General features: G+C 39.7%; 1 protein-coding gene across 4 annotated transcripts in view; it reads left to right on the plus strand.

Moving 5' to 3' along the window:
• The window catches only part of CD109 (CD109 molecule), a 67,678-nt gene that overhangs the window by 15,459 nt on the left and 25,444 nt on the right, over window positions 1–26,775 (plus strand). For all 4 annotated transcript variants that reach the window (XM_080997960.1, XM_080997961.1, XM_080997958.1 and 1 more), the window contains exons 3-23: window positions 381–409; window positions 2,267–2,497; window positions 2,900–3,025; window positions 4,656–4,695; window positions 7,724–7,808; window positions 8,530–8,620; window positions 9,773–9,902; window positions 10,212–10,321; window positions 10,621–10,848; window positions 12,498–12,599; window positions 12,709–12,771; window positions 13,795–13,971; window positions 14,954–15,106; window positions 16,073–16,147; window positions 16,471–16,531; window positions 17,085–17,214; window positions 17,958–18,072; window positions 21,745–21,858; window positions 22,806–23,024; window positions 24,361–24,502; window positions 25,590–25,766. In XM_080997960.1, coding sequence (XP_080854086.1) covers window positions 381–409; window positions 2,267–2,497; window positions 2,900–3,025; window positions 4,656–4,695; window positions 7,724–7,808; window positions 8,530–8,620; window positions 9,773–9,902; window positions 10,212–10,321; window positions 10,621–10,848; window positions 12,498–12,599; window positions 12,709–12,771; window positions 13,795–13,971; window positions 14,954–15,106; window positions 16,073–16,147; window positions 16,471–16,531; window positions 17,085–17,214; window positions 17,958–18,072; window positions 21,745–21,858; window positions 22,806–23,024; window positions 24,361–24,502; window positions 25,590–25,766 — 2,598 coding nt within the window. The remainder of the gene's footprint in view (window positions 1–380; window positions 410–2,266; window positions 2,498–2,899; window positions 3,026–4,655; window positions 4,696–7,723; window positions 7,809–8,529; window positions 8,621–9,772; window positions 9,903–10,211; window positions 10,322–10,620; window positions 10,849–12,497; window positions 12,600–12,708; window positions 12,772–13,794; window positions 13,972–14,953; window positions 15,107–16,072; window positions 16,148–16,470; window positions 16,532–17,084; window positions 17,215–17,957; window positions 18,073–21,744; window positions 21,859–22,805; window positions 23,025–24,360; window positions 24,503–25,589; window positions 25,767–26,775) is intronic.

Genomic DNA, 26,775 nt, shown 5'->3' on the forward strand with positions numbered 1-26,775 from the left:
GGTCATTGCATGGACCCCGCTCACACATGTCATGCCTAAAGAAAGCTTTAGGAGGTGGGGCTCCTCATGTAGGTAGAATGTGGCTCCCACCTCATTGCTTTGTGATGGTTGACTTAGAGAGATCCTGGGAGAACATGGAGTGGACGCCTCTTCCTAGGTCTCCAGAAATAACCTCCATCCTCAGGAAGTGGGTTTGCAGGTACCACTGGAGTCCCACTGCTGAAATACAAGAAGAAGGTTCACATTATGTAAGAGACTGGTGCTGCAATGCTGCATTCCAACAAAAGCATTGTAAGGATGGATTTGCTGTACATGGTACAGTACATGGCATGTAGGAAGCAAGAGGTGGATTAATCCCCCCTTTTCTTTTTTAAATGCAGATTCGGTTGGTACACTTGTCCTTCCAGCTGTAAGTATTATTTTCCCCAAGTACTAGAGTTCCATGTGAAATATTTCCTGAATGGATGCTGCCTCTTTCATTTACTTACCTTTATTTCATTTTAATCTTGTATATAGTGTAAGTTCACTATTAGTGAGCAAAGAGCTTCCTTCTGACAAGTGAATCATATACACTGAAATGCAGGCGTTTCATATCTTGTTTTAGGACACAACATCTGACAGTGATGTTAAAACAGACATTCAAACTAGTGTTCCTGGCATGTCTAGATGTAATTGAAACAAACCAGAATGCGGGATAGCATTCCTTCTAGGTTTTGTTTGCTAACAAAGAGGGTGTAAAAGTATTAAAATTCATAAATATTAGATAAGAGTTTAAAACAGATTTATATCAACATGCATTTTTAGGTGCAAACCACATTGTCATGAAGCACTTGCCTCAAAATAATTAAGAGTCAATGAACAGGAGCAGATGAATCATGATTCTTCTTCTGCACAATCCCTTTTCTTGTAAATTGTAAGCATGGCTGCTGCTTCTGCCTTAGAAGCATGTCTGTGCTTGCTTGTGCCATGTATCTCTGAAACGTGCTTGCAGACTAACTCAGGGAATAAGACTTTCCAGAACACAAATCATGGTTGGGAATTTAGATCAAATGTCCTAGGGGAACCATTTTCTTCTGCAGCCTGATTCTGTTCTGCCAGAGGACAGATTGTTGTCTGCCTGGTAGTGCAGGCTCAGAAACCAGGATAATGATCCAGGATCTCATATTGACAGCAGTGTTAGATGCTGAGATATGAAAACTGGGATCTAAATGGCACCTTAAACCTAGGTTATGGGCACAACAACTGAATGTCTAGGCATACTTTTTTAATAACTAGAATACAAAGCTGAAAATGAATGGGATGCAGCTAAAATATTATGTTCATTTTTCACATGGTCTAGTCCTTCCCTTGCCCACCCCCCAATATTCTTAAGAGGGTCTCTTCTCTAGTCTTCAGAGAGGAGCTGGAAGTAGGGAGGCAGAAAAAGGTCGTCCTTTCCTTCCACTCTGCAGTTTTAATCTGAAATCTTTGGTGCAGTACTGCGCCCAGAGCTCAGAAACTGCGCACGCTAATGAAATTCCCTGTTGCAAAAGGCTCCAAGAACAATGGGAGTTTCGAACACTGATTGACAGTAAACCTGGTCCCATTTAGCCAGCACAATACATTTCACTGCTTGAAGCAAAGAACAAGATGGCACCTTCCCATTCCACATAGAGAAGCCAGCCGAATCTATGGCAGCTGAATCTTCTTTCAGCACTGGTGAGGGGATAGTTGCTACAGTAGGCTAACTTAGGGGGTACAGGATGCATAGCTCTGTCCTCCCACACGTCACAGCCTCCAACATCTGCTGCCTGAGTCAGCTGCCACAATCTGCTTAATGGTAGAGCTGGTCTTGTTAAGCTGTAATGGGAAACTTTGGCTTAATGCAAGTCACAGTCTTTACACTGAAGCTGGCATGCAACAAGCAAACAAGGGGATGAGGCAGGAGTGAACTTCCACAGTATTCATTCATAGCTTCATAAACCATGGTTTTTGGAGCTGTGGGTGAATATATAAACAGGATCATAGTATGAAAGAATAAATGAAAATTCAGGTGACAGAACACTTTTAGGGAGTGTCATTGTAACTTATTTGTAGATTTTATGTCATAATCTTACTCGTATTTACTTGGATATCTTTAGTAGGGTTTTCTCTTAGGTAAGTGTACATAGGATTGCAGCTTCAATTTTTTTAGTTTTGTGAGTTCTAATTATTCGTTGTTTTACTGTTCTGTGTGTCCAGTATTTGTTTTAGAAATAAATAAAGCAATCATGTTTTTTACCCCCAGCTCCCCTTGGGCAGTACTCCTGGTGATTATGATTTACTAGTCAAAGGATATTCAGAAGGTCGTCTGCTATTTTCTAACCACACTGTCCTTGAATTTGAGCACAAGAGCTTATCAGTATTCATCCAAACTGACAAGACTATGTATAAACCAGGCCAAGATGTGAAAATACGGGTTGTTACTCTGTATCCTGACCTCAAGCCGTACAATACTCCTATGAATATATATATTCATGTAAGTATAAACTTGACATTATTTGGTGAAGCAGGGTTTTCTTTCAGAGTATGGTTATGCAATTTGCAGTGTATTTTCACTAAGACTATTCTTATACATAATGGCAAGGGATTTAATTTTGAATAAATCAGTGGTTCCCAAACTTCTCCCCCATGGGTCACCTGGAAATTGCTAACAGTCTTGGCAAACAAGTTAATGATTTTTCTGCCTGTAGTAGCAATTGTAATGTGCTGTGCTAGAAGCTGTATGATTTTTAATTTTTATTGGGTGGAATTCAACACTGCGCTATCGGGGCAAGTACTTTAGCTTGTCAGAATTAACGATGGTATTTCCCCTCTCCTTCCCCACTGTTCTGTTCTGAGTGTTACTAAACACATGCTTTTGACATTTTTTAAAAAATAGGATCCTCGACGCAATTTGATTCAACAGTGGTTGTCGCAGAATGGAAAACTAGGCAAAATTGCCAAGCAGTTTAAAATATCCAAATATCCTGTCCTGGGTGACTGGTCCATACAAGTTCAAGTAAAAGTGAGTATTAACATAATGAATGGTTTTAACAGGGATGTAATGTATCTTTGAGTGAAATCAATAATTAAATTCCCATTGATTTTCATGGGGCTAGGTTGCATACTGGAGTTAGTTCATCGTTGCTAGAGATTAAATCTGTCTACAGTTGTGCAGTTTAATTGAAATGTATACTGTCTAAATTGGATGAGCTCAGCAACTGAGAAAGATCTGAGTCTTCAGATACTGATTACTGTGCAAAAAGTATGATGTGGCGAAGGCATTCTGTGGTGCTTCATTACTTCAGCATTCAGTTCAAAAGATATATAGAAATCACGTGATACAACTTTTAATAACTCATTACCAAAACATTTGTACAGTATATTTTCTTAAAAGCTGAAATTCTAGAAAAGAAGTTCAAAGACAGTTTTTAGTAGTTCTTGAGTTGGTTTAGATACTTGAGCAACATAAAAGGCGAAAGTGCAATTACATGCAGTCATAGAGAGCAAATTGGGACACCATTAATTGTGACTGGGAACGAGCCAAGAAGCAAATGAGAATGAAGCATTCAATATTAACTGCTTTGGAGGGCTATGCAGATTGAGGAAGTGGAAATCAGAAGAAAAGGGAAGCACAGAAATGTTGTACATTAGAAGTTGGCCTTGAAAGAATTTGTGTAGACATTGGGACAAATTGACAAGCACAGGGATGTTGTGTTATCCGCTGCAAACAGTGTTATGGTTCAGGTCCTACTTGCAGGCTTCCCACAGGCATCTGGTTGGCCTCTTTGAGATCAGGATTCTGGACTAGATGGACCATTGGGCTCTCTTATGAGAGTTGTTGTATGAGGAAGTTGTATCTTTGAGTTGTGTGAGAGAGTTCAGTTTGTGAGAGAGCAAGTTTTCACTTTGAGATGGTGTGCTGGCTAGTGTTGGCTAGTTGCTCCCTTTTCACCTGAGCTCTTGGTCCCAAAGAACAATGAGTCTACTTAAAAATTTCTTTATTATTTAATTATTCATTTTCTGACTTGGCCTTGGTGGTGGTGGTGTAAGTTGGAAGGAGAAATGAAGTTGTTTGAGAGCATCTTGACTCTCTGCTGTGATCCCCACTCACCCCTCGGAACGCAGTAGGGTAGAAAAATGTGTTGATTTGATATTATTATTTGCAACTCTTGAGTTTGTGCTTGCTAGAAGAATGAATTTAAAACTGTCCTGCCTGGCTCCCTGTTACTGTTTAGCCTTGTTAGTTTCTATGGAAACAACTCAGCTTTTCCACAGACACTCTCAGGGAAGCCGAGCTGAGAAACTATATAGAACAACCCTTTTGATCACTGCCCTACTTCCTGATGTGTTTGTGGAAATGTGTGATTATGCAGTGTGCATTATTGTGTGTGATGCTCTTTAAACAATGATTAAATAGCTGTGAAAATATAGGAAACTACTGTGTAGATTGGGGTGGTGTGTAACAGTATTTAAGGTGCCACAGTACACTTAAGTATTGTAAAGTCGTCTTTGGGAAAACGGCAGTTCAGCATGTACCTTATTTATTCATTTGCTTGCTTGCTAGAATTAGTTTGGGAAAAGTCCTATCTTAGATATAATACACCATACAAGTTAAGCATACCTTTCATAGAATTTATTTTGTTTTTCTATAGGATCAGACACATTATCAGACATTTACAGTGATGGAATATGGTAAGTGATTTCTGCTTGCATGTAAACTTGGATGCAGATTTTCTTTTTTTTTTGGAAGACAGAAGGGGTTCAAAAAGTTAAAGGTCCTCCTGCAACAGTAGAATCATGAACGTTACATAAAAAAAGTCATAATAATGAAAAGCCTTCAAATCACCGAAGACCAGGAGACTCGGATTATGAGAACCTTTTACCTCCTATATTTGCCCACACAGAACAGAGTATTCAACTTCATTTGTTATTCTAAAGATGCTTTATATTGTTTAGATGTCATGGGGATGTATTTCACATGTCTGCCCCATTCACATATGTAGCTGAGGATGTGTGTGTCTAACAGTAAAAGCAGTGTGCAGGAAAGAAGTGCTGAACACTTTCCTATCCTGTACCTTAAGATCCTGCAGTCTTTTGCTCCAAGCAGTTTCTCCCTTACGCCTCTATTACTAGACGTGAGCTGAGAATAAAGAGCATGGAGCAATGGATTGAGATGAAGTAATATGCAGGAGAGGAAGAGGTTCAGTCCACTTGTTTTAAAGACCTCTCCCATCTGCTTCTATCCGATGACTCATGTGTGAACCAATAACTTCAGCTGATTTAAGACCAGACTTTTTTGTGTGTGTTTTTTAAAATGATATTTATTGAGAATTTTAAGGTTACAAAGAAAAAAGAAGGAAAAAACAAGAGAAAGAGAAAAAGAAAGAAAAAAGTAGATAAAAGTAACAATTAAACAATACAAATCAGTAAAAACCAAAGTCAAAAAGAAAAAACAAAACACATAATACATCAAAATCCAAAAGCAAAAATAAACAAAAAATTTAAAAACAAATCCAATATTCCCAGATCCTTAACTGTCATTAACTTATTTCATCGACCTCCTCACACCTCCCTTTTTTGTATTCTAGTTGTTAATTATCTCAGCAAATCCTTTCCATCTTTCACAATATTCTGTCATTAAATTACCTTAATCTATTTTAACTTTATCTTACCATAAAAAACCCTAAAACTTAAAACTTAAATCTTATTTATACCAAATTCTCTTAACCATAACATATTCTTACATAATTCTTTTTAACATTTCTGCTAAAGCCAAATAATTTCATTCCAACATTTTTCTAATACTCCTTAATTTTACGATACTTTTCTAAATAAATTTTTAAAACTTTCTTCCAATCTTCAGCCATCGTCTCTTCTTCCTGGTCTCGGGTTTTGTCAGTCCTTTCTATCCCATCCATCTAGTCCATCAACCTGGTGATCTTATATCCGAGGCTCTTAAGTCTTTTCCATGTCCCTTCCGCAGGTCTTCTTCATGTTTATACCTGTACTTTACTTTGTCTTCTGCTCCTTTCACTCGAGGAGACTCCAGCTTGACAATATTTTTGTCCCTTCTCGACAAGTCAGCCCCTTTTCCATAGTCAGCACTGAAATCCATGTGATATTTAAAGGCATGTTTCAAGGTCCCTCCAAAGTTAAAGGCCCCCACAACTCCGAGCTCCCCCCGGCCCAAAGCCAGACTTGAAAGGTCAAAACATCCCTGCATAGGGGGGTCTATCCAGCCCCCCATCTCCAAGCCAAACTGGACTCCATCTCTCCAAATCTGACTTTTTCCAGGTTTGTTCATCAAATCCAACAACTCATGTTCCTGCTGGGCCACAGCTCCCTCCATCTCTGCCACCCGAGGTCCAGCAACAACCTCCTCCCTCATCTGATCTGTCAATGCACATTCCTGGATTAATTCCTGAGTGGGTTCTATATAGGTACCCACTGCCTGTCCAAAATTTCCAATTGCAACAGTCATCAAATCCATCTTCTCATGTAACTGTTCCAATAAAGCACTTGTCTTGCAAAAGGCAAGCACCAGAGCCTCCGAGCACATTCTTGTTCAAGGTCGAAGTCTGGTCCCACGATCTTAATCTATTACAGCTGCAAAGCTCCCCAGTTCGGCTTTAATAACAATTTCACAAGCTCCCTCTAGGGGAAACAATTTCTATTTGTATCCATCTTTTTTTTTTTTAAAAAAAGCAGATCTAGCAACAAAGTTTTCCTTTTTCGGATATTTTGTCAATATTTTGTTCCTTTTAAATGCGAAGGGGAACAATGGAATCAATATGCTTCTCTTCTTTTAACTATCTGTCAAAAACGTTTGTCCATAGTCAATGAACTTCCCCAAAACGTCTGTCCTGACACCCCGCTCCCAGGTTCAAGATGGTGGAAAATTGCCTTTCTTTACTCTCTCTTCTGCAGGTTTAAACAGTCTAAAAAAGGTTCCCCCCTCTTCTCCTGCTTCCAAGGGGGGTTCAGTAATTTTAAATCATGAAAATTTGATCCTTTACAGACAACTTTCTAAACTCTAGCTTGCCGTGTCTTTGCTTCAATCTATCTACAAAAGCGGAAGGCGGACTTCCTGTTTAGACCTTCCCTCTTCAGTGCCAAATTAAAAAGTTTCTTAATCCAATTTTCCGTTTTACTCACGGGCAGTTGTTTAAAATCCAATTGTCCACAGGAAAAAGTCAGCGCTCTCCGGCAACAGCAATGCGGCTTCACTCCGTGAAAGAAGCAGTCTATTCAAAGCACCGCGCCACTCACCCCACGTCGCTCCGGATCCCCGAAACCGGGTTTCCCCACGAGTAGGGGGGGCGCAAAGGTGCCAGCCGAATCCCACGTCCACAGGCTTCTCCCGCCTGTGGTTTTTGATGGGTCTCCGCCTTGCCGTGGCGGTTCAGACCCTGTTTTCCACGGAGCGGATTCCTCCCGATCGGAGGAGATCCGCCATTGCCAGAGGCGCCAACCCGGAAGTCCAAGACCAGACTTTTTTGTGGGGGTGGGCATATTTTGTGGCTCAGTATTTCCCATGTTTCTTAGATTTCCCACCCCTGGTTTAGAGGATTGTACATTCAGCACCCTCAGCAAATTAAAAGCCCTAGATGAGATACATAAATACATTGTTTGCATTATACTGAGAAAACCACATTAATGAAACATGTATTGAAAAACATAGCTATGGCCATCAAATTAATTACAGTTTCTTCTTTTTTAGTGCTACCAAAGTTTGAAGTCTTTCTAGCAACTCCTCTGTTTTATTCTCAGAAAGACATGAATTTCACTGGTACTGTCACAGCAAAGTAGGTAAAAAGTGAATCTTACATCATTTGAGATCTATATGCATTGTACACCTGTGTTAGTCCTTAGCTAGTTCCTAACCATGCAAAAGTGGGATTTAATTCAGTTATTGATTCCTTCTTTGCAGACATAACAGTTGATCATTATTTTTTAAAAGTATATTTTTCTGAGTACAATTTTAAAATACAAAACTAATAATAATAATTTTAAAATGAGAAATTACTGTGGCTATAAAGAGAAAACTGGTAATTTAAGCCCTTCTCCCAGAACAGGACAATTAAATAATGTCATTGACCCCACAAGTGAACTTGAAGAAAGTTGTTAGGGCAGAAGCTGTAAGAAAGACGGTGTTAACTGCAGGAACACTTGTGTGGCACCGTTATGGCTGGTGAATTTCATGAGAGTTAAAATTCCAATAAATTTCCAGATAACCTGAGGTGTTGCTTATGTCCACTCTGTCTCTGTATGTATAGTAGGGATACTTGTAGTTATTGTTGTTAATAAAGTAAAAGATACATTTTATTAGTGATGGGCAATAATTTCACTGATTCGGTGTAATTTGCAGTATGCCCAGATCCAGAAAGGGTATGATCCCCAGATTTAAAGTTACATGCATGGTATGTAGGATCAGATTCAAGTGGATACTTGTAGGCTTATGAGATTGAATCAACCTGTCTTCAGAAACTTGTTTTGAAATGATGGGTTTTTTGTTGACTGTTTCAGGTACACATATGGAAAACCTGTACAAGGAAAAGTAACTGTTGATTGTTCCCAGTTCTATGGAAGGAAGAAAAATATCACTAAGACATTTGAGGTGAGCTGCAGTTAGCACCTGACATGTCTTTATGTTGGGGGGGGGGGGGATAACACTTCTTCAGCCACCTCAAGGATTTCTTTGTGGAAATAATAAATCTTTTAAATTGCAATCCAGTGCCTTAGCTTTTTTTTACTCAGCTGCCTACCTATGTGTAATGGTTCAAGGGGTTGCTCGTGCGTAAGCCGGTGCCAACACCTGGCTGGGTTGCCTGAGTGAACCTTTTCTGTCCGGATAGCCACTCACCCGTGGCTGTCTCAATCGCTGGCAGAATCCGTCAGTGGGCGTTTCTTAAACTTCTTCCAGCAAAGAAGCTCTTTGACGCCTAGTCTCCTCCTACTCTCTCTGCGCGAAAGCCTTCTGCGCAAGGAGGGCATAGGCAGCGGAGGACCCTTACTCATGGGATCGCCTCGCCGATTCCCCCATCTGCCCCCCTTCTCCACTGGTGCTATGCTGATTCTCTTCCCCAGAAGATGGGCTGCCTCTCCCAATCCCGGGACGCTCTCTGGAATCCCTCTGGAGCTTGCTCTCTCCCTCCGGCACTGATGGCAGTTTCCTGACACTATGCTACCCTGTAGCTTATGCTTATCAGTCTGTCATCCAAGTGATTAAGCAGTTCTCTAATGATCTGTGCGGTGGCCATTACGTAGTAGTCCCCCACTGAAGAAAGCAGTGTGTAATGTAGAGATGTCCCAGTTCCAGCTCCCCTAGAGTTTTCAGCTAAAGACAAAGTTAGAGTAATGTGCAGGTAATCTGTAAGCAGTGATAGCAGATCTCCTGAGCCAGAAACATTCATGGGGTCAGGGCATGACACTTGACCTACTCTTGCTTGTTGGAGTAAGAAGGCAGTAGCGACTGGTATGGTTGATCTGCCTGCAATTCCCTCCTTTGGCAGGTGGTTGGTGCTGCTTAGGCTCACTATCAGCCCAACTTCTGATGTTTCCAAGATCCACTGCAGGTTCATGTTTTGCCAATATTTTGTTTTATTTATCATTTCCATTTCCAAATTGGGCTCTGCTAATGCTACCTTAACGCTTAAGGGAAATGCAGTGATACAAATATGGTCTGGTTCTCTCTCCCCCATGCCTGCTTATTCCTTTCAAAAGATAAAACAGATTGATTAGTTTTTCTTCTTGTTGTTGTTGTTTTCAGATTAATGGATCTGTGAACTTTACATTCGATGTTCTAGAGGTGGAAAATATAACTTACAACAATTGGGGTTATTCTGCGCATCACCAGATGCCGGTGGAAATTACAGCTGTGGTTACAGAAGCACTTACAGGTATGCAGTTTTATATGGGGTTTTCTTTAAGGCAGGTATGGGGTACCTTTGGCCTTTGAGGCTCATAATCAAGCCGTCGTCACTCCCTAGGGCATGCCTCCTCCCCCTTTTTTGCCTTGTAGGAGGAGACTTTCCCCTGCATATCCAGCTCCCTGCAAATCCTTGCTACATGCTGAGAAAGGAGCTGCCTTTCTCAGCAGTATAAACTGTTGGTAGTTGGAATCATGAGAAATACAGACTCTGCAAGTGTTATTAGGAATGAATGATTATGCATGTGACTTTTTTTAAACCCTCCAAATATTCTAACAGGAATCTCCCAAAATGCAAGTGCTACTGTATTTCCAAAGCATCATGACTACATACTAGAATTTTCTGAGTATCCAGCAGTTCTCAAGCCTAGTCTGAACTTCATAGCTACGGTGAGTTATTCTACTACTCTTTATATTATCAGTATCATTCTAGGGGGAAAAAGCAGTATTATGGAGACAAGAGTTGGGTTTTTAAAAATACTGTATATATAGATATTGTCTTTTAAATAAATTAATTACAATTTCTTTTGAGTCTCTTGGTGTATTAGTTATTGGTGGTTGCAAGCTGTCAGCACTAAATGAACTGTTGGCATTCCATATTTAGGATTTGAGTATAAATCTTAGTTGTTGTAAATCATGGTTTTGAAAGTTTTGGTTTGATTTATGGACATGCCTTTTACTATTTTCAGCTGAAAGTAACAAAAATTGACAACAGTCTGCTGTCGTCTGATGAGCGAAGGAATGACATTGTGATCACTGCCACATCCATAGGGAATCCTGCTTACTACCCATATGGTGATGGAGGTGAATCACAGGCAAATGAGGCATCTCAGAACCTAATCTACCATGTGCCAGAAAATGGGATTATTGAGATTGAGTTTCCGGTTCAAGTTAATACAACAACACTGCATGTTAAGGTATGCTTTTTCTTTGTTTTCCCCGTCAAAATATGTAAATACTTAATCAGAAGATGAAAAGAATCTTAGTATGGAAACTTGTTATTATGCCTACCTGAGTATTCAAAGTGCTTCAGATGCATCTCAATATCCCTTACAACAACCCTGCCTAGTAGGCCTATGTTATTATTCTCCTTAATAGGTGGCGAGTCTGACAGATAGATGTGATATCAGTACTATGAAACTCCATGCCAGGGGAGTTCTTCCAGGCTTAGGTTTACCCTGTTGAGATTTTTAGGAAGTCATTTAAAACATACCTATTCTGCTAGGCTTTTTGTGAAAACTGAGCATATTTATTATTATTCTCTATTTTAGCTATTTATTTTGATATGCCAGGACCTATCCCTGATGCATCTCTTACCCTGCCTTTATCATCTGTTGGGATGAGCAGTGCTGCATCCTCAGTGTGCTCTCCCCACAATGTCACTTATGGTCCAAAGGGTTCACCTTTTGGTTGGACTGCCAACACCTCAGTTCACTGGAGAGGTTGCCTCATTGACCTCTACTCACAAAGGCCAAACCCTGCAGGATGCAGGAGGACATTCATTTCAAGTGTATTAATTTATCCTTTTAGACTTCATAGGAGGTGTGCCCACCAGTGGTTCAGGCAACTATTATGAACCATAGTTAAGCTTCCTCTCCACTCATATGTGAACAAGAGGAAGAGAGTGAAATTTTTCGCTTTCATTTTTTGCTAAACTGTTATTTCTCATCACAAAATTCTGGGAATTATAATACCTCTAGTTAGTTAAAGCAAACCAGGATGAAACTGTGGCTTGATATCCTGGGTTGTTAACTACCTAGAGTTAAGATAAACAACAGTTCCTCAAATTCATATGGGATGAGAAATGGTGGTTTAGTGAAAAATTAAAGCAGAAGCTTCACCACAACTTGTTAGCAATCATCCAACCTAGGGAGGTGCCTAATTTGGCCTGTCAGGCCTCTGAATTCTCTCCTAGTACTTTTCCTAGCCATGTCCCTTCATCTTTTTGTTCCTTCTCAAATAGCCTGACCCATTTTGCAAAACAGTGAGCTGACAAAGTAGATGCTCTGTTCTTCTTTGCCAGCCTGATTGGCTTCCTTACTGGATATAGATAGAAGATTCTTCCTCTGACGGTATGGAGCCACTCTTCAGTCTATCCATGGCTAGGACAGTAGAGTAGACTGACTAAGCAGGTGCAGGGTGTTCTACTGCATCAGTCCAATTTAGCTGGCAATGGAGAAAGAGAGAGTTTGTCTGTTCCATCATGGGTGTTTGCTATGTTTCATCTCTGGGCACAGAAACATCTTCTGAGTGGAAAAAGAAAATCAAAAGTTCTGTGATGCTAATGATGTGATGTGAGACTAATTTGAGATGATAATTTAAGAAAATTGCTTCAGGAACTATTGGATTGTCCATCTCTACCTTCTTTTTGCATTCTGATGGAGTGCAGCTTTTTCTTTTTTTCCATTTTAACCATTAAAGGCAGATTGATATCTTCATTTATTTACGTATGTTTCTTCAATTAGGAGAGGCACTAATTATACAATTTGTGAAACATTAATTGAACTTTATCATTTTCCTCACAATGTGTTGAATGTCCTGCCACCCGTTCCTTTTTTTTTTACAGGCCAAATTTCTGGAGAGCGAAACTTCTATAATCATATATGGTACATTCTACTCTACCACTATGACTTTTCTCCAGATTAAAAAAGCAAGCCAGGATGTAAAGGTAACTTCTGCTTTCCAATAATCAATGAGCTTCAAAATTCACTAATAATACACTACATCATGATAGGCAATTAGCATGTTCATTCAAGTTGTGTTATTTTTCCCCCTAGGTTGGGACTCCATTTGAGCTGAATCTTCAAAGCAACAAGCCGATGAAAGAGATCAGTTATATGGTATTTAAAAAATTATTTTATATGTATTGTGTTGAATTTTACCACAAACACGGGAAAGACAGCATAGGCAATAAGTAGGATTTTGCTACTCAAAAATAACTATAATTTCCAGATAGGACTATGAGCAAGCATTTAAAAATACCAATTGTACATACTTGTATCATTTGGGTATGCTAATCAGAGAGGTGAGACTGGTTGTAGCTTTCCTACTGAATGTAAATGTATTGGTACACCTGTGTTTGCTGCAATGTGTGGCATACAAAAATTGCCCAGACCTATTCACGTGACACCTGTATAGTTGTTATTATACTGTTATGAGTTTGTGGGTGCTAGACCTCTATTATCCCCGGATCCAGTGGGTGTTAGAATTTAATTAAGGCTTGGAGGTGTTAAAACTGGGTGCCGGACCTGTGTGTTTTAAGTTGTATGCCAAACGCTTCTAATCCCCTTGAATCAACAAGTGTTGAAAGCCTGTTAAACTAAGCTAAACTTCATGCATTAAGTTATTAAGCTGGGTAATGGGCCTTTAAGATAACAAAGCATCAGAGGAACTTGGTGTGAGATGGTAAGAGGGTGGGTCCCCTTTCCCTCAACTGATAATGCCAGATCTTAGAGGGGTTAGAGCTAGGAGTTCTGTGACCTGGAAGTAAAGCAGGTTGCAGGAGGGGCAGAGCAGTGTTTTGAGAGCACCATGTTTGATGTCTGTCTGGATCCAAGACTGCAGCTATGGAAGAAGGCTCTTGGGCTGCGAACTCCTCTGTCATAGACTCAGGTTGTATATATGTATAAAAAGACTATATACCATAAAGAAACCACAGTCTCCACTGTGCCTCATTTCCAAAAGGAGACACAGACCTTGGATATGCGCTCCTGGAACCCTTGGAATCTTGCACCGCTTGGAGATTAGGCTGGTGTGCAAGGTGCTTTTATAAATAACAGATGTTGAATTGTGAGATGTGTGACAATTTCAGCTAGAACTCAGCTGATAGGAAAATCAGTTAACTTTCCCCCCTCCTCATATAGGTGGTATCTAAAGAACAAATTGTGGCTGCGGGTAAAGTAAACGTTGCAGAATTCTTTTTAACACCAGAGCATTCTTGGGCTCCTACAGCATGCATAATTGCCTACTATGTGAGTGACGATGGTGAAGTAATTAGTGATGATCTCTGCATTCCTGTTCAACTCATCTTTAAAAATCAGGTAAGTTTGTGTGCATCGACTTCCTCTCACACATATGGTGTTCTGTTTTGTTTTGAGACTATACACAAAAAGGGAAGCATAAATAAATACAAGTCAAATAAACATAGTATGTAACTGAAGCCCACACACTGATAGGCATTAGCATAGAGTTATGGTTTACAAACTATTTCACTAGTTGGTCTTTTTAATTGCTCATTAACATCTTTCAGATTTTAAACTGGGTTTCCTGCATTAGAGCCCATTTATAGACCTTGCTGTACCTACCAGCAAAGGATGCTTAGGGTTAAATGTATTGGCTGCTGGTTCAAACAGCTTCACAGTGCATGGCCTTATGTCCATGTTGTGCAAAAGAGTATGCATTCTATACACTGCATACGTTTATTTACATATTTGCATTTAATTTAAAAGCCATCCTATATGCTCTCTGGGTGGCATATATGGTTAAACAGTAGCATTAAAAATCACAGTTACATTAAAATAATTTAAATAAATACAGATTATTTTTACTTTGCTACAGTTGTTTGATATAAAAATGGAATATGTTTGGCCCAATTTGCTTATCTGCCCCCCTCCCCAGCTTTCTAACTCCAGTCCCTTTTAGGTCATGTGCTGTTCATCTCTTCAATCCTGCGTTGTGTTTCCTCTGTCTGCTACTTTGACTTATTTTTTCTTCTGGCCTTTCCCCACTTTTAACCTTGCTTCATTCTTCTTTCTCTGTCTTCTAAGGATGGCTCCTGCATCTTTGGGCCAAAATAGATAGGTTATCAAGAGATCCATGACTGGAGATAACACCATGTTTTTTGTTTTTTAATGAGGGGATTCACACTCTCTCTCCAGCACTGTGGCTGTAACCTGAACTTCCCTCCCATGGGTACATTTCTTTAAAAAATATATATAGGAGTCAGCACCTGAAGTAAAATAATTGTTCATTCTCCTTTATCTACTGCATAATGTAAACTGATATGCTTCCCCCCACCCCCAGATCAATATGTATTGGAATAAAAATAGAGCTGGGCCTTCTGAGGAAGTCACTCTCAAGATTAATGTGACGGAACCAAAAACAACCATTGGTCTTCTGGTTGTTGACAAAAGCACAAAGCTCCTGGGGAAAAGAAGTGATATCACAGAGGATGCTGTAAGTTTCTGAAAGAAAAGAAATGTTTGAAGTGTATTTTAGAACTGTGTAGGAGCAGCTATTAGATTTGATTGTGAGCTTTGCCATTATACTGTTAAAGTAAGCCTCCATGAAGTGGGCCTAAGAAGCAAAGAATGGGAAGAATCCGTTTTCACAGCTTGAGAGCAAGAATTGGGGAGAATTATATAATCCTTTTGTGGGAAGTAGAATGAGAGACACACAACAATGCTGGTGCTTCCTTCTTCCTCCTGACCCCTATCTACAGTTCTTGCCAACTTGCCAACTTTATCCTTTAGTATGTAGGGGAGGTTTTCAGGGAAGCTGAGCATATAAGTAACATATTATTAAAAGAGTGTTACTTCCCAACCTTCCTGAAGCTGTCGGAAGTTCCAGGAGTGGCCTTTTTATAGTATGGGATGGCAAAAAGCATTAGAGAATAAAAGTTTGTACCGTTCTGGTTCCTGCACCTCAAAAAGTGGGAAAGGTGCTGGAAGGGGCACCTGAAATGATCAAGGGTCTAGAGCAACTTCCCCATGAAGAAAGGTTGCAACATTTTAGGCTTTTTAGTTTGGAAATATAGTGAATAAAGTGGGATATGATAGAGATGTATAAAATTATGCATGGTGTAGAAAAAGTGAGAAACTATTGACAAACCTGTGGTAAGTGGTAGAGATACAGGGGAAGTGAGAAAACAATTTTATTGATTCCCATAGTATTTTTGCAAGGATTTTGTTAACAATTCTGTATATACTCAATTTTAAAGTATCATAACAACTAAGTGGCAGATAACTGTTTTTGTTGACTTTTATTATTTTTGTGTCTTACAACGTTTGCTTTGTTATTCTTACAGATAAGGCTCTTGCTAAGTAGAATATTCTTTGTTAAAACAAGATCTATGTGATCATGATTAATTGAATTTATTTTGGTTTCTCCTATGAAAACTAAGTACTATTACTATTATTTTAGGTTCATCATGAGCTAAGTTTATATAATAGAAGACTTGATTATGGTGCAGCCAGAAGTTCATATGGTGTCTTTCAGGTACAGTTTTAAAATGCATATGTACTTTTCCATTGTTTTGATGTATTAAAGAAAATAAAAGTTTAGTAAGGGTTACTCAGTAGGCAAGTCCATTCATTAGTATGCTTGTGTTTTCAGATGCAATTGGAGAGAAGAAAACTCAGTCCTCTGTAGATACTGACTTTCTTCAACACAAAGCTAGCTTTTATTTTCTAAACTAAAAATGTTGTTTATTTATGCATGTTTTAAAATATGCTTAAAAGAAATAAAATATAGGTTGACAAAAATGGTTCATATGTTGCATATTTTTTAAATTTAAAGTTATTTTTATATATTGTGTTTAGAATTGCAAACTCTGGGTATCGACTGATGCCAGCCTTCCAGAAGATGAAAACTATGAAGGCTGTAAGTAAAAGTCACATCAAGTATAATTCATGCAATGTATGTAGAACATAAAACAAGTGTTCCTTTCTTTTGTTTATTTCAATTAAGCAAATAAATATATATATATGGGATGTGGGTGGCGCTGTGGATTAAACCACAGAGCCTAGGACTTGCTGTTCAGCAGTTCAAAAGCACATCAAGTGCAAGTAGATAAATAGGTACTGCTCCAGCGGGAAGGTAAACGGTGTTTCCGTGCGCTGCTCTCATTCGCCAGAAGCGGCTTAGTCATGCTGGCCACTTGACCCAGAAGCTGTACGCCGGCTCCCTCGGCCAATAAAGCGAGATGAGCGCAGCAACCCCAGAGTCGGCCACGACTGGACCTAATGGTCAGGGGTCCCTTTACCTTTACACACACACACACACACACACACACACACGTGTGTGTGTGTGTGTGTGTGTGTGTGTGTGTGTGTTGAAAAAGAGTGACACAATTTAGGATGCAGTGTAGATTCTAAACACTGAAATTATATGAAGAGAATGTTACAGTATTCTCTCTCCCCCCCCCCCCCCCCAGTTATGGATTATAGCTCAGCTTTAGACTTTCAGCATCATCTGGAGCCCGCAAGAGAGTCTGTTGGTTTTGAAAATCCCCATATAAGGACAAATTTTCCAGAGACGTGGATTTGGCGTGAAATCACAACAAGGTAAACAGAAAGCGTTTTCTTTACATATACATTCTTATTTGAGAACAATTAATGTAATGTATTACCAGCGGAAGGAACTTCTCTGTAGCTTTTAATACTTCTGTTGAAGAGTTTCCCATCAAATGGGCATCTTTGCCGAGCACCAATATGCAGGACAGCCCATTCTTGAAGAATGTTATAAACAATGTTTTCTAGAGTTACAAATAAGGAAAAGGGCAAAATACTCTTAGAAGCTGGTTCATACTTGAGTGACAAACACCATAAAGTTTAACAGCAACAAGCATTTATTTATATGCCACCCATCTGACTGGGTTTCCCCAGCCACTTTGGGCAGCTTCCAACAAATTAAAACATCAAGCACAGTGTAAAGCAGAAGTGCATATTTGTAGCAAGTAGTGGGCATATGTCAGGGGTATGCTGCCAATCTTGGATCCTTTAGCATGTGTCCTTTCTGCTCCATGCTTATGAACATATATTTTTGCTTACCGCTTCAAAGTGTCTTCCACTCCAAAACACCAATATGTATGTGGCAGGCACCCTTGTCTCATAAATATAAATAGAACCATGGCCCTTATGTAGAAACTGCATAGCCTTCATTTGTACCTTTGCAAATCTTTCCTCAAACCGTTAACTTGATTTAGCAAATCATTCATTACTCCACCAGGAAAGTCAGCCTAGATTTACTGACCATTGTTGATGTTTATCCTTCTGAAATTATATTTCTGCTTTCTTTTCATTTTTAGATCGACTGAAACAACACTGAATGTCACTGTTCCTGATACCATTACTACCTGGGTAGCTAGTGCATTTATAATATCTGAAAACCTTGGACTGGGTGTGATGAAAACGCCTATTGAGGTAACAGAAATTCAAGTGCAAATACACCTCACCCCTCTGTAGAACCCTGAGCATAGAGGTGTGATTTCATCTGCCAACAATGCTATGTCCATGTGGTGGTGAGAAGATGCAGCTCAGAAACTGAGGGCATTCCAAAGGTGAAGGGCATCTTTTTCAGATATTTGGTGCCTTAAACTTTAACATTGCCTCAGCTGCCATTTAAACCACAGGGATGAGGAAAGCTGTGGAGGAGAACAGAGCAAGAGAAGAGAATTAGCAGCAGGAAAAGGGCTAGAAGAGCCTTATTGTTCTAGAGAGAATAAGCCCAGTGGCAAGTTGGGTTTGTAGCCTATCCTTGCCTCCCAATAAAAGCTTTCTGAGGAAACAGGAAAGATCCGGCGAAGGAAAAGACTGCAGGAAATAGTTAGGCACTAGAGGGCACTCTAATCTAAGAAAAATAATAATACGGTTAGGATGAGTTGAAAGCATCACTATAAAAACAGACTTCAAAATAAATACAACCTTTTGCTACTTTAGTGATGTGTCCTATTCCCTAAATAATATGGGATACCTCAGAACCCTAACTCCGTAATAGTGACAGAAGACAGCTGTTGGCTTGTGCTCTCAGGGCAGCAGAAGCAGTGGAATGGCACTCAAACATTGGCATGTAGTTTGGCCCAAAAGCAGTTCTGCTTAATGCATTTACTAGATAAGGAGTTGGGAAGCATTATTAGGACTGCGCGCCTATATCTACTCTGAGAAAAAGTCCCATTAAACTTGCTTTTGTGTAAGGCTTTGTAGGATTGCACCATAAAGATGAATGAGCAGAAACGGCCAGTTTCTTCAACCTGGGTGTATTGATCTTCCTTAATCAGGCTACAGGCTGAACCTTTTACAAACCTTCACATTACTACTGCCACCCCCCTCTAAAAGAGCTAGTGAGGTTTCAGGTCCCTGGCAAAAGAATCCACCAGGCACACTAGGGCAAAATTAGGGGAAATCCAGGAAGCTTCAATGATAAGGGGTATGCCAGCCAACTTGGAGGGAAGTGAGAGAGCAATGCTGCCATTTTGTCTTGCTAGTGTTGCTCTTGGCCTTCCTACCAGCTTGATGACCCCCCCCCCCCCAAAAAAAAAGACTCAGTAAGAAAGCATTGCAGAGGCATCCCAGGCCTACTGTTATCTTTTTGAGGATCTTCCCTGTGCAGAAGTGGTGATCATGCTTCTGACTTGGCAAGTGCTGGTTTGGGAGAGAGTCATTGGTGAGCCCACAAATGTATTGCATGCCCAGGTGCAGGGAGCCTGTGCCTGGCCAGGGCCCAGAGAATGATGACAAATAAAGAGACAGGACAAAGTATTGGGTTCAAACAGACCACAACTTTATTGATTACAGATGTATGTAGCCTTTGGTGTAGGCCGTGGGTATGTACCCTGAATCAGCCAGCCCGACTGTAGGTAGAATAATGGTTGGGTTGGCCCTGGGTTAAGGGTTGCTCTATGATATACATCAGTTGCAGGAAGTCATACCAGGACTGCCATCTCGGCATCTGGACAGAAGCAACCCCTCTTGGATCCCTTTAACAGGGTACCCTATTTTTTTATAGAAGGGGACTGACTCCCAAGCCCTGCCTCCCACCAAGACTAAGGATCCAACCCAATGCCATATCTGCCAACACGTTCTGTCAGTTTTCCAGCTGTTGTTGGACTCTGATCCCTCTCAGCCCCAGATAGCATGCCCAGTGGTCAGGGAGGATGGGAGGTGTAGTCTCATCGACATCTGGAGGACCAAAGGTTCCCTCGCCCTGTTTTAGGATAAGATAGTACAGTGGCACCTCGGTTTTTGAATGTAATCCATTCTGGAAGACCATTCAAGTTCCGAAACGTTCGAAAAATGAAAACTCAAAACAGAAGCCTCAAAACAGAAATCTCAATATGGACAGCTCAATACGGAAGCCATGTTTCCGGTTCGACTTCAGAGGCACGTTCGAGCTTACAGCATTCGAGTTCCAAAACGTTCATCAACGGAGACGTTTGAAAACCGAAGTACCACTGTATATAAGTTTATTTTTTCTTCTAAAAAAAATTACATAAAAATATACTCATTAGTGAACCTCTTGAACAATATTCAGTATCAAATCTGATATTATAATCAAACAAGAAGAGTGGTTGAGGTTTGAGGTCCAGGCTTTCCATCTGGCAGTTATATATGAGAACAAAACATTTGATTATGAGAATACCTCATTCATGGATTTGGATCTGGATATTAACTTTTATTTCAAGCTCATTTGAGATTAAGGTCAATATTCCTTTTTCCTCTGAATGTATGTAGTTTGGCAGAGACGGATCAGTCCTGGTGATTTCTGACTATGAAAGTGCACGCTTGGCTGAACGTGCCAACAGTTGAGTAGTCTTTAATGAATCCATAGCCAAGATTCCACTTCACTTCTCACAATGACTTAATTTCCCTCCTGTACATTGTTGGACTGCTCGGTTTCTATTTAAAGTTCCATATGGTGAAAACATGTTATACATTGACACATGCAAATAATATTTTTACAAAAACATATAACTGAGCACAGGTTTTATAGATACAGTGTTAATAAGCTTACAGGGCTTAGGAATGAGCCTTATCTGGTATTAATGAAAATCTGTGATGGGTATAATTTCCTAGTGGGTGCTCCTTGCAAGCACAACATAATTCACAAGTGTGAATTGAGAACTTTGTGTACAGTGAGTTTTTCTTCTTTTTCTGAGCATCAGTTTCACCCACCCTCTGCCTCACTCTACTGACCATATCACAGTCTATTTTGGAATATATTGACCGGTGGGACTGCTGCCTGAAAATATGCGGAAAAGCCATTCTTTATTCATGCTATCCCTTACACATGTGCAGAGAGCCCCAGTGGATTACAGGGTGGCCAACTTTTATTTTCAAAATATTAGTGATATGGGGGTAGAGATGGAGTGAAGTTGGGCAGAAACTGGTATATCAGCTTTGGAGCCTGGAATAATCTGGGTGGGGTGGACTTTGGCAGGATTTGGAGCTCAGTGCCTTTGGATGCTAGTATTTATTGCCTGATATAACATAGCTCTTCTGGTCTGGCTAATCAAATAATATCTGGTTGGCAACCCTACTTGCATCACAACAGCTACAGTCTTTAACCTACTTTAATCAAAATATGCTCAGTAAATAGATTTTGCTCTTGAACCAGCACCTAAAGTTATTCTAATACAGGCAACAGTAAATTCTTTTTTAAGTGTAGGAAACATGCCCCAAGAACTATCTCATACTGTAGCTATGCAAGGTTCAGGGGCTAAATGCTGTCCTGGGCATATAAGAGTGCCATAGTTGTGAAAGAGACACATCTTTGTATGTGTGCGAGTTGAGAGATGGGGCAGCTGTGTTTTGGAGCCCCATATTCAATCTGTGCAGCTATATGTCAGCTTCTAGCATGCCGGCTGAGGTACTTCAAGAAGTGCACGACCTACAAAATTTGCTATGTGAAAGTTGCACCCCCCATTTCTTAGCATACTGATGTTTGTTTTTAGTCAATTAAATTCTAACTGGCCAATGGTCAAGGTCTGTTGTGAAAAGTTCTAATCAAAAACCATCTGCATTTAAATTGTATTCTGCTGAACAACTAACCTATACACCACAAGGGTTCACTGTTGTATAACTTTTTATATTTTTCAGTTAGAAGTCTTCCAGCCCTTTTTTGTTTCCTTAAACCTTCCTCCTAGTGTTACAAGAGGAGAAGAGATTGTTTTGGAAGTAAACCTCTTTAATTATTTGAAAGAAGGCACTGAGGTAAACATTCATTCATTTGTTCATTTTCTAATATTAGGTGGAATCCAATGGGTGTCTGTACGTGAGCAGAATGGCCTTCTCACACAACAATTCACATTTGTTCTCTGTACCCTTGCCTGCATGCACCCAACCCTCTGGAGCAAATTTGGGTGTGTGTAGGGAGTGTAAGGTGAGGAGAGCAAGAGGAAGTCCTGTTGTGTGAGAGGAAGTCCATGCACACAATTTTAGATTTTGCCCATGATGTCTTGTAGTTGCCTTATCTTTGCTGTTGCCAGCTCTTAGTTAACCTTTGCTGGGGTAGTTCATGGTCTTGCTGGAGCATGGATTCAGAGATAGACTGTTTAAGTCTATCGGTTACTGACCCTAGGGGGTGGGGAGTCATTTTGCAATCGGATTTTGTTGGGGTTTTTTATTTGGCTTAGGCTGTGATCCTACGCAGATGTTCTAATGAGTAAGCTACCTTGAACACAGTAAGAATTGCAGCTGAGTAAACATGCATAGAATCATGCTGTATGGATGGGCTTGGACAGAAGCGCAGATTGAATTTTGATGCCAATTGGACTGTTTTTAGTACAATACAGAACGTTATAGCTAAGTGTGGCTTTGCCTTAGCAGAAAATGCCTCCATTTGCACAAGTTTCACATGTTATTTTGCTTTTGACATTTACTCTGCACTTTCTTCTTTTCTCTGTCCTATCTCCTGGTGTCATATTTGTCTCACTTTCCATTCTCTTAGTTCCCAGTTGCCCACCCCCTTCTTTCTTGTTTGTGTTTTCTTGAGTGTTGCTGGGTACTCTAAGGTTGATGTATCCTGGCGGGCCCACCCACGTTATAATTGGTAGTAGTCACATCCATGTGAAATCCTTTCTGTGCCTCCTGCTAAATGTCACATTAAATGTCTTTTCTAGTAGCACAAAATATATGTTAATTAACCACTTTTTTTATAGGTTACGGTGACCCTTGATACAAGTGACACCTTTGAAATCCTTATTGTTTCTAATGATATAAATGCCATGGGAAACCAGCGATCAGTATGGGTACCAAGTGAAGCTGCAAAGACTGTTATTTTTCCAATCAAGCCAAAGCAAATTGGAGAGATTCCCATCAGAGTGACGGCAATATCTCCCATTGCTTCTGATGCTCTTTTACAGAAAGTATTAGTGAAGGTAATTTAAATCATTAATTACACAAGCTGTTTGTCGGATGGATGAACCACTTTTAAAAGTTGCACACAGTTGATAATTAGTTTTAAGTATTTACGGGAAGTTTCTAAAGGGAGTGATGATCTGAGTGTTGTAAGAACCCAATTTGTGCTTAACTCTGGAGCTGTGTCTAGGTTCTGCATAGAACACGGAAGAAACATGGTGTCTATGCGGACAGGACAAAACTGAAGTGGGAAGACAGAATCTGATGAAAGGATTAGCAATATTGAGAAGGATAAACTTATTACTACAGGAAAATAATGATTCTAACAAATCTCATGTTGAAGGTTACATAATTAATATCTCAGCCATAACACATTTGCTGTGAAATAAGTTTCCTTGGTTTCTGAGGAAATTACATTAATGGAGCACTGCTTAGTACTGATATATCTAAAACCGGTGATAGTCAGTGTTTGCATTTGAGCATAGCTTGAGATGGAAGAATCTGTCAATTTTAGATTCTCTCTGTTCCTCATTTTTCCAATATTAAGTTCCCTTCTCGGCATGGTTAAGCAATATGTCTCAACCAGGCCACTCACACCGCAGCTTCAGGTCTGCTGTTCACTTCCAGACCATGAGACTTAAAGCACTTATTTCTGCACATAAAGGTATAATACACAAATACTAGAACTGTTTTGTAAAGTACGTGGCGCATTAATTTAGTAGATCATTGTTTATGAAGTCAGGCATGTTTATACAGTATCTGAACTGGCCCTTAAGGTATATTTGGGTTCCACATGAACCAAGACTAACATGGAAGTTGTGCACCACTTACAAACTACAGTGTTAAGCAGTATGTAATTGCAAATTGTTGAAATAAAAATGTGAAGAAGCTTTATGGTTGTTTTCTGCACAAAAATAGGCTTAAATTGTGCTCCTTGAAAACCTTCGCATTAAGCTATTAATTATTAGGAAGACCCAACTCTGTTGCAGAAAACTTCATGGCAGAAATTTATTAGTCTTGAAAAGAGTTTATATATTGTCATAAGATGCAATTTTGATAACTTGTTATTCAAAATTAATACTGCACATCAGCTCTTGTGAAGCAAAAATCCATGAGGATATGCATTGTTACATTTTTGCTTCATTTCCCAATATCAGCACTGCCAATGCAATCCTATACAAATGTCTACTCAGACATTATTTCCATTGAGTTCAGCGGTGCTTAATCCCAGCTAAGTCGATACAGGATTGCACTCTGAGATCTGTAGAGGTCCGTGATATTGGGAGAAGTGCACAAAGAACTACCATACCTAATAACTTTTGGACATGCATCTAGTCTTTGTTTATTTTTTCACAGGCTGAGGGATTAGAACAGTCTCACTCAGAGACAGTTCTTTTGGACCTGTCCAAAAGAATAGGATTTGAAACAAAAAGACTGAACTTCACTTTTCCCTCTGATGTAGTACCTGGCAGCGAAAGAGTGCAAGTCACAGTTATTGGTAAGCATTTCACTCCTCTTACATTGTTTCATTTTGATGCCTGCTGGCAAATAAAAAGTAAATATGAAACTGAAATATCAGTAAGAGTGTGCTCTAATTGATTGCTGAATTATTCAGCATGCAAGTTATTTTGTTACTGGTATGGTATCATGACTGGTTTTGAATAGATAAATTATCCCTTGCCTGTGAGAATAGGTGGAAGTGTTCCATGTCAGTGAAAAGGAAATGCTGTGCAGGCTATTTCTCATATAACCCATTAATTTCATCCTCCTTTTTTATTGCTAACATACAGTGTTGAAAACTAAGATATGAAAGCTAGGAGCTAAATGGCACCTTAAAGCTAGGTTATGGGCGCAACAACGGAATGTCTAGGCACGCTTTTTTATAACAATAATACAAAGCTGAAAATGAATGAACTGCAGCTAAAATATTATTTTCATTTTTCACATGTTCTAATCCTTTCCCTGCCCATCACCCTAATATTCTTAACAGGGTCTCTTGTCCAGTCTTCAGAGAGTATCTGGAAGTGGGGAGCCAGAAAAAAGTCCTCCTTTCCTTCCACACTGCAGCTCAGAAACTGCTTGGGCTAATGAAATTCCCTGTCGCAAAATGTGCCTAGAACAATGGAAGTTTCAAACACTGCTAACATACTAGCATAGCTCTGTAGACTATTGTATACCTGCTGGACATTTCTGGGTTTTTTGTTGTTGTTGGTCTTCAGTTTTATATGTTATTACCATCAAATTTTAAAAAGACATTGATTTATTATATTTTGTTTTATGTTGAGCTCCTAGTGGTCTCATATCCAGGAGATTAATCAGGTCTGCACTTGGTGAATTTCAGCAATGCTGCAGCCTCAAATACTCTTGGCCCATTCCCTAGACTCACATTATCAGCAGAAGTGATAAAGTGTACTGCATATGTATGATAATTTCAGTTATTGTGTGTCTGCTTCATTGAAGTGCATGAGTATATTAGGGTATCCTTTAGAAGTGATGCAAAGAAAACTCGCAAAGTGATTAACTCAACCTTCCACATTTTTCTACTGGCGTTTCCGTTACGTTGTCTTGTGAACTGTATCTTTCAGGAGACATCCTCGGCCCCTCTATCAGCGGTTTGGACTCACTGATCAAGATGCCTTATGGCTGTGGGGAACAGAATATGATCAATTTTGCACCCAATATTTATGTTCTGGACTATCTGGCCAAAGCAGGAGACCTGAAGCCCAGACTTAAATCAAAAGCCATGTCATATATGAGAGAAGGTAAGAATCTGTTTTTGGAGAAGAGCCTGCCATTTATTGTGGGTTTCTATTAAGGTTTGATGGGAGAAATCATTCCTCCTGCATGGGTTGCTTTCCCTTTTCCCTATACACGCCTCAGATGTGTGATGGATAGATAGAGGGGCAGAATGGGCAGAAAATTGCAAACACTGAGACAATTTTGTGAGCCCTGAAAGCTTGCCAGTGGCAGCTGTCACAATAAGAAATGACCAGGATTGTAACACCTCCTGTAATGTGTGTAACAAGGTAATTCAAATTCTACATTGCCCACAGACATGGTTTAAGTATAGTTTTGCAATAAACTCAGTTTAACTGTACCTTTGGAATCCTAATACAACTGGAAACATAAAAAGATAAAAAATCTGAAGAAGCTAGTTTTCTCACCCAAAACCATATTATCTGTTTCTTCTTTACTTAAGTAGAGTTGCGACATACACAGTCCTGACTTCCAAACTGCTCTTGCACCACACAGGTTGCATCCTTTTTGAACACAATTGGGCAGATTTAATCTTCAGTGTAGGACTGTTGACTTTGGTACTGTCATGTTACAACTAAATTTGGACTTGCATCCCAGATCAGTCTCCCACAAAGAAGGAACAAAGGCCACCAACAACAGAAACGGTTTTGTTTGCTTTGCTGAACTCCATGGGTTGTATTTGGCCTGACAACTGGACTTTGGCCACCCTAAAGTTACACAGTTAGTTTCAAAAATAATGAACATCTGTTTTTTAAGCAACTTCTTTGAAGTTTGCAAGCAATCTGTCACTCCCTGTAGATTGATTTATACTATCATAATGTTTTTAACTTCTCCAAACATTAGTTTCATTAAAGCTATTTTTAAATGAGTCATAACTGTATTGTTAAATTTGTCATTCAGTGATACACTGTTTAACTTAAATCATGATTGGCTTTGGGATTTACAATGTTTCTTTGCAGTCTTTTGCAGCCAGAATAAAAGCTATCATGGAATAGCTTTGATTTTAAAATAGAA

This window comes from Podarcis pityusensis (assembly GCF_964106645.2).
Source record: "Podarcis pityusensis genome assembly, chromosome: 3".
NCBI lineage: Eukaryota > Metazoa > Chordata > Lepidosauria > Squamata > Lacertidae > Podarcis > Podarcis pityusensis.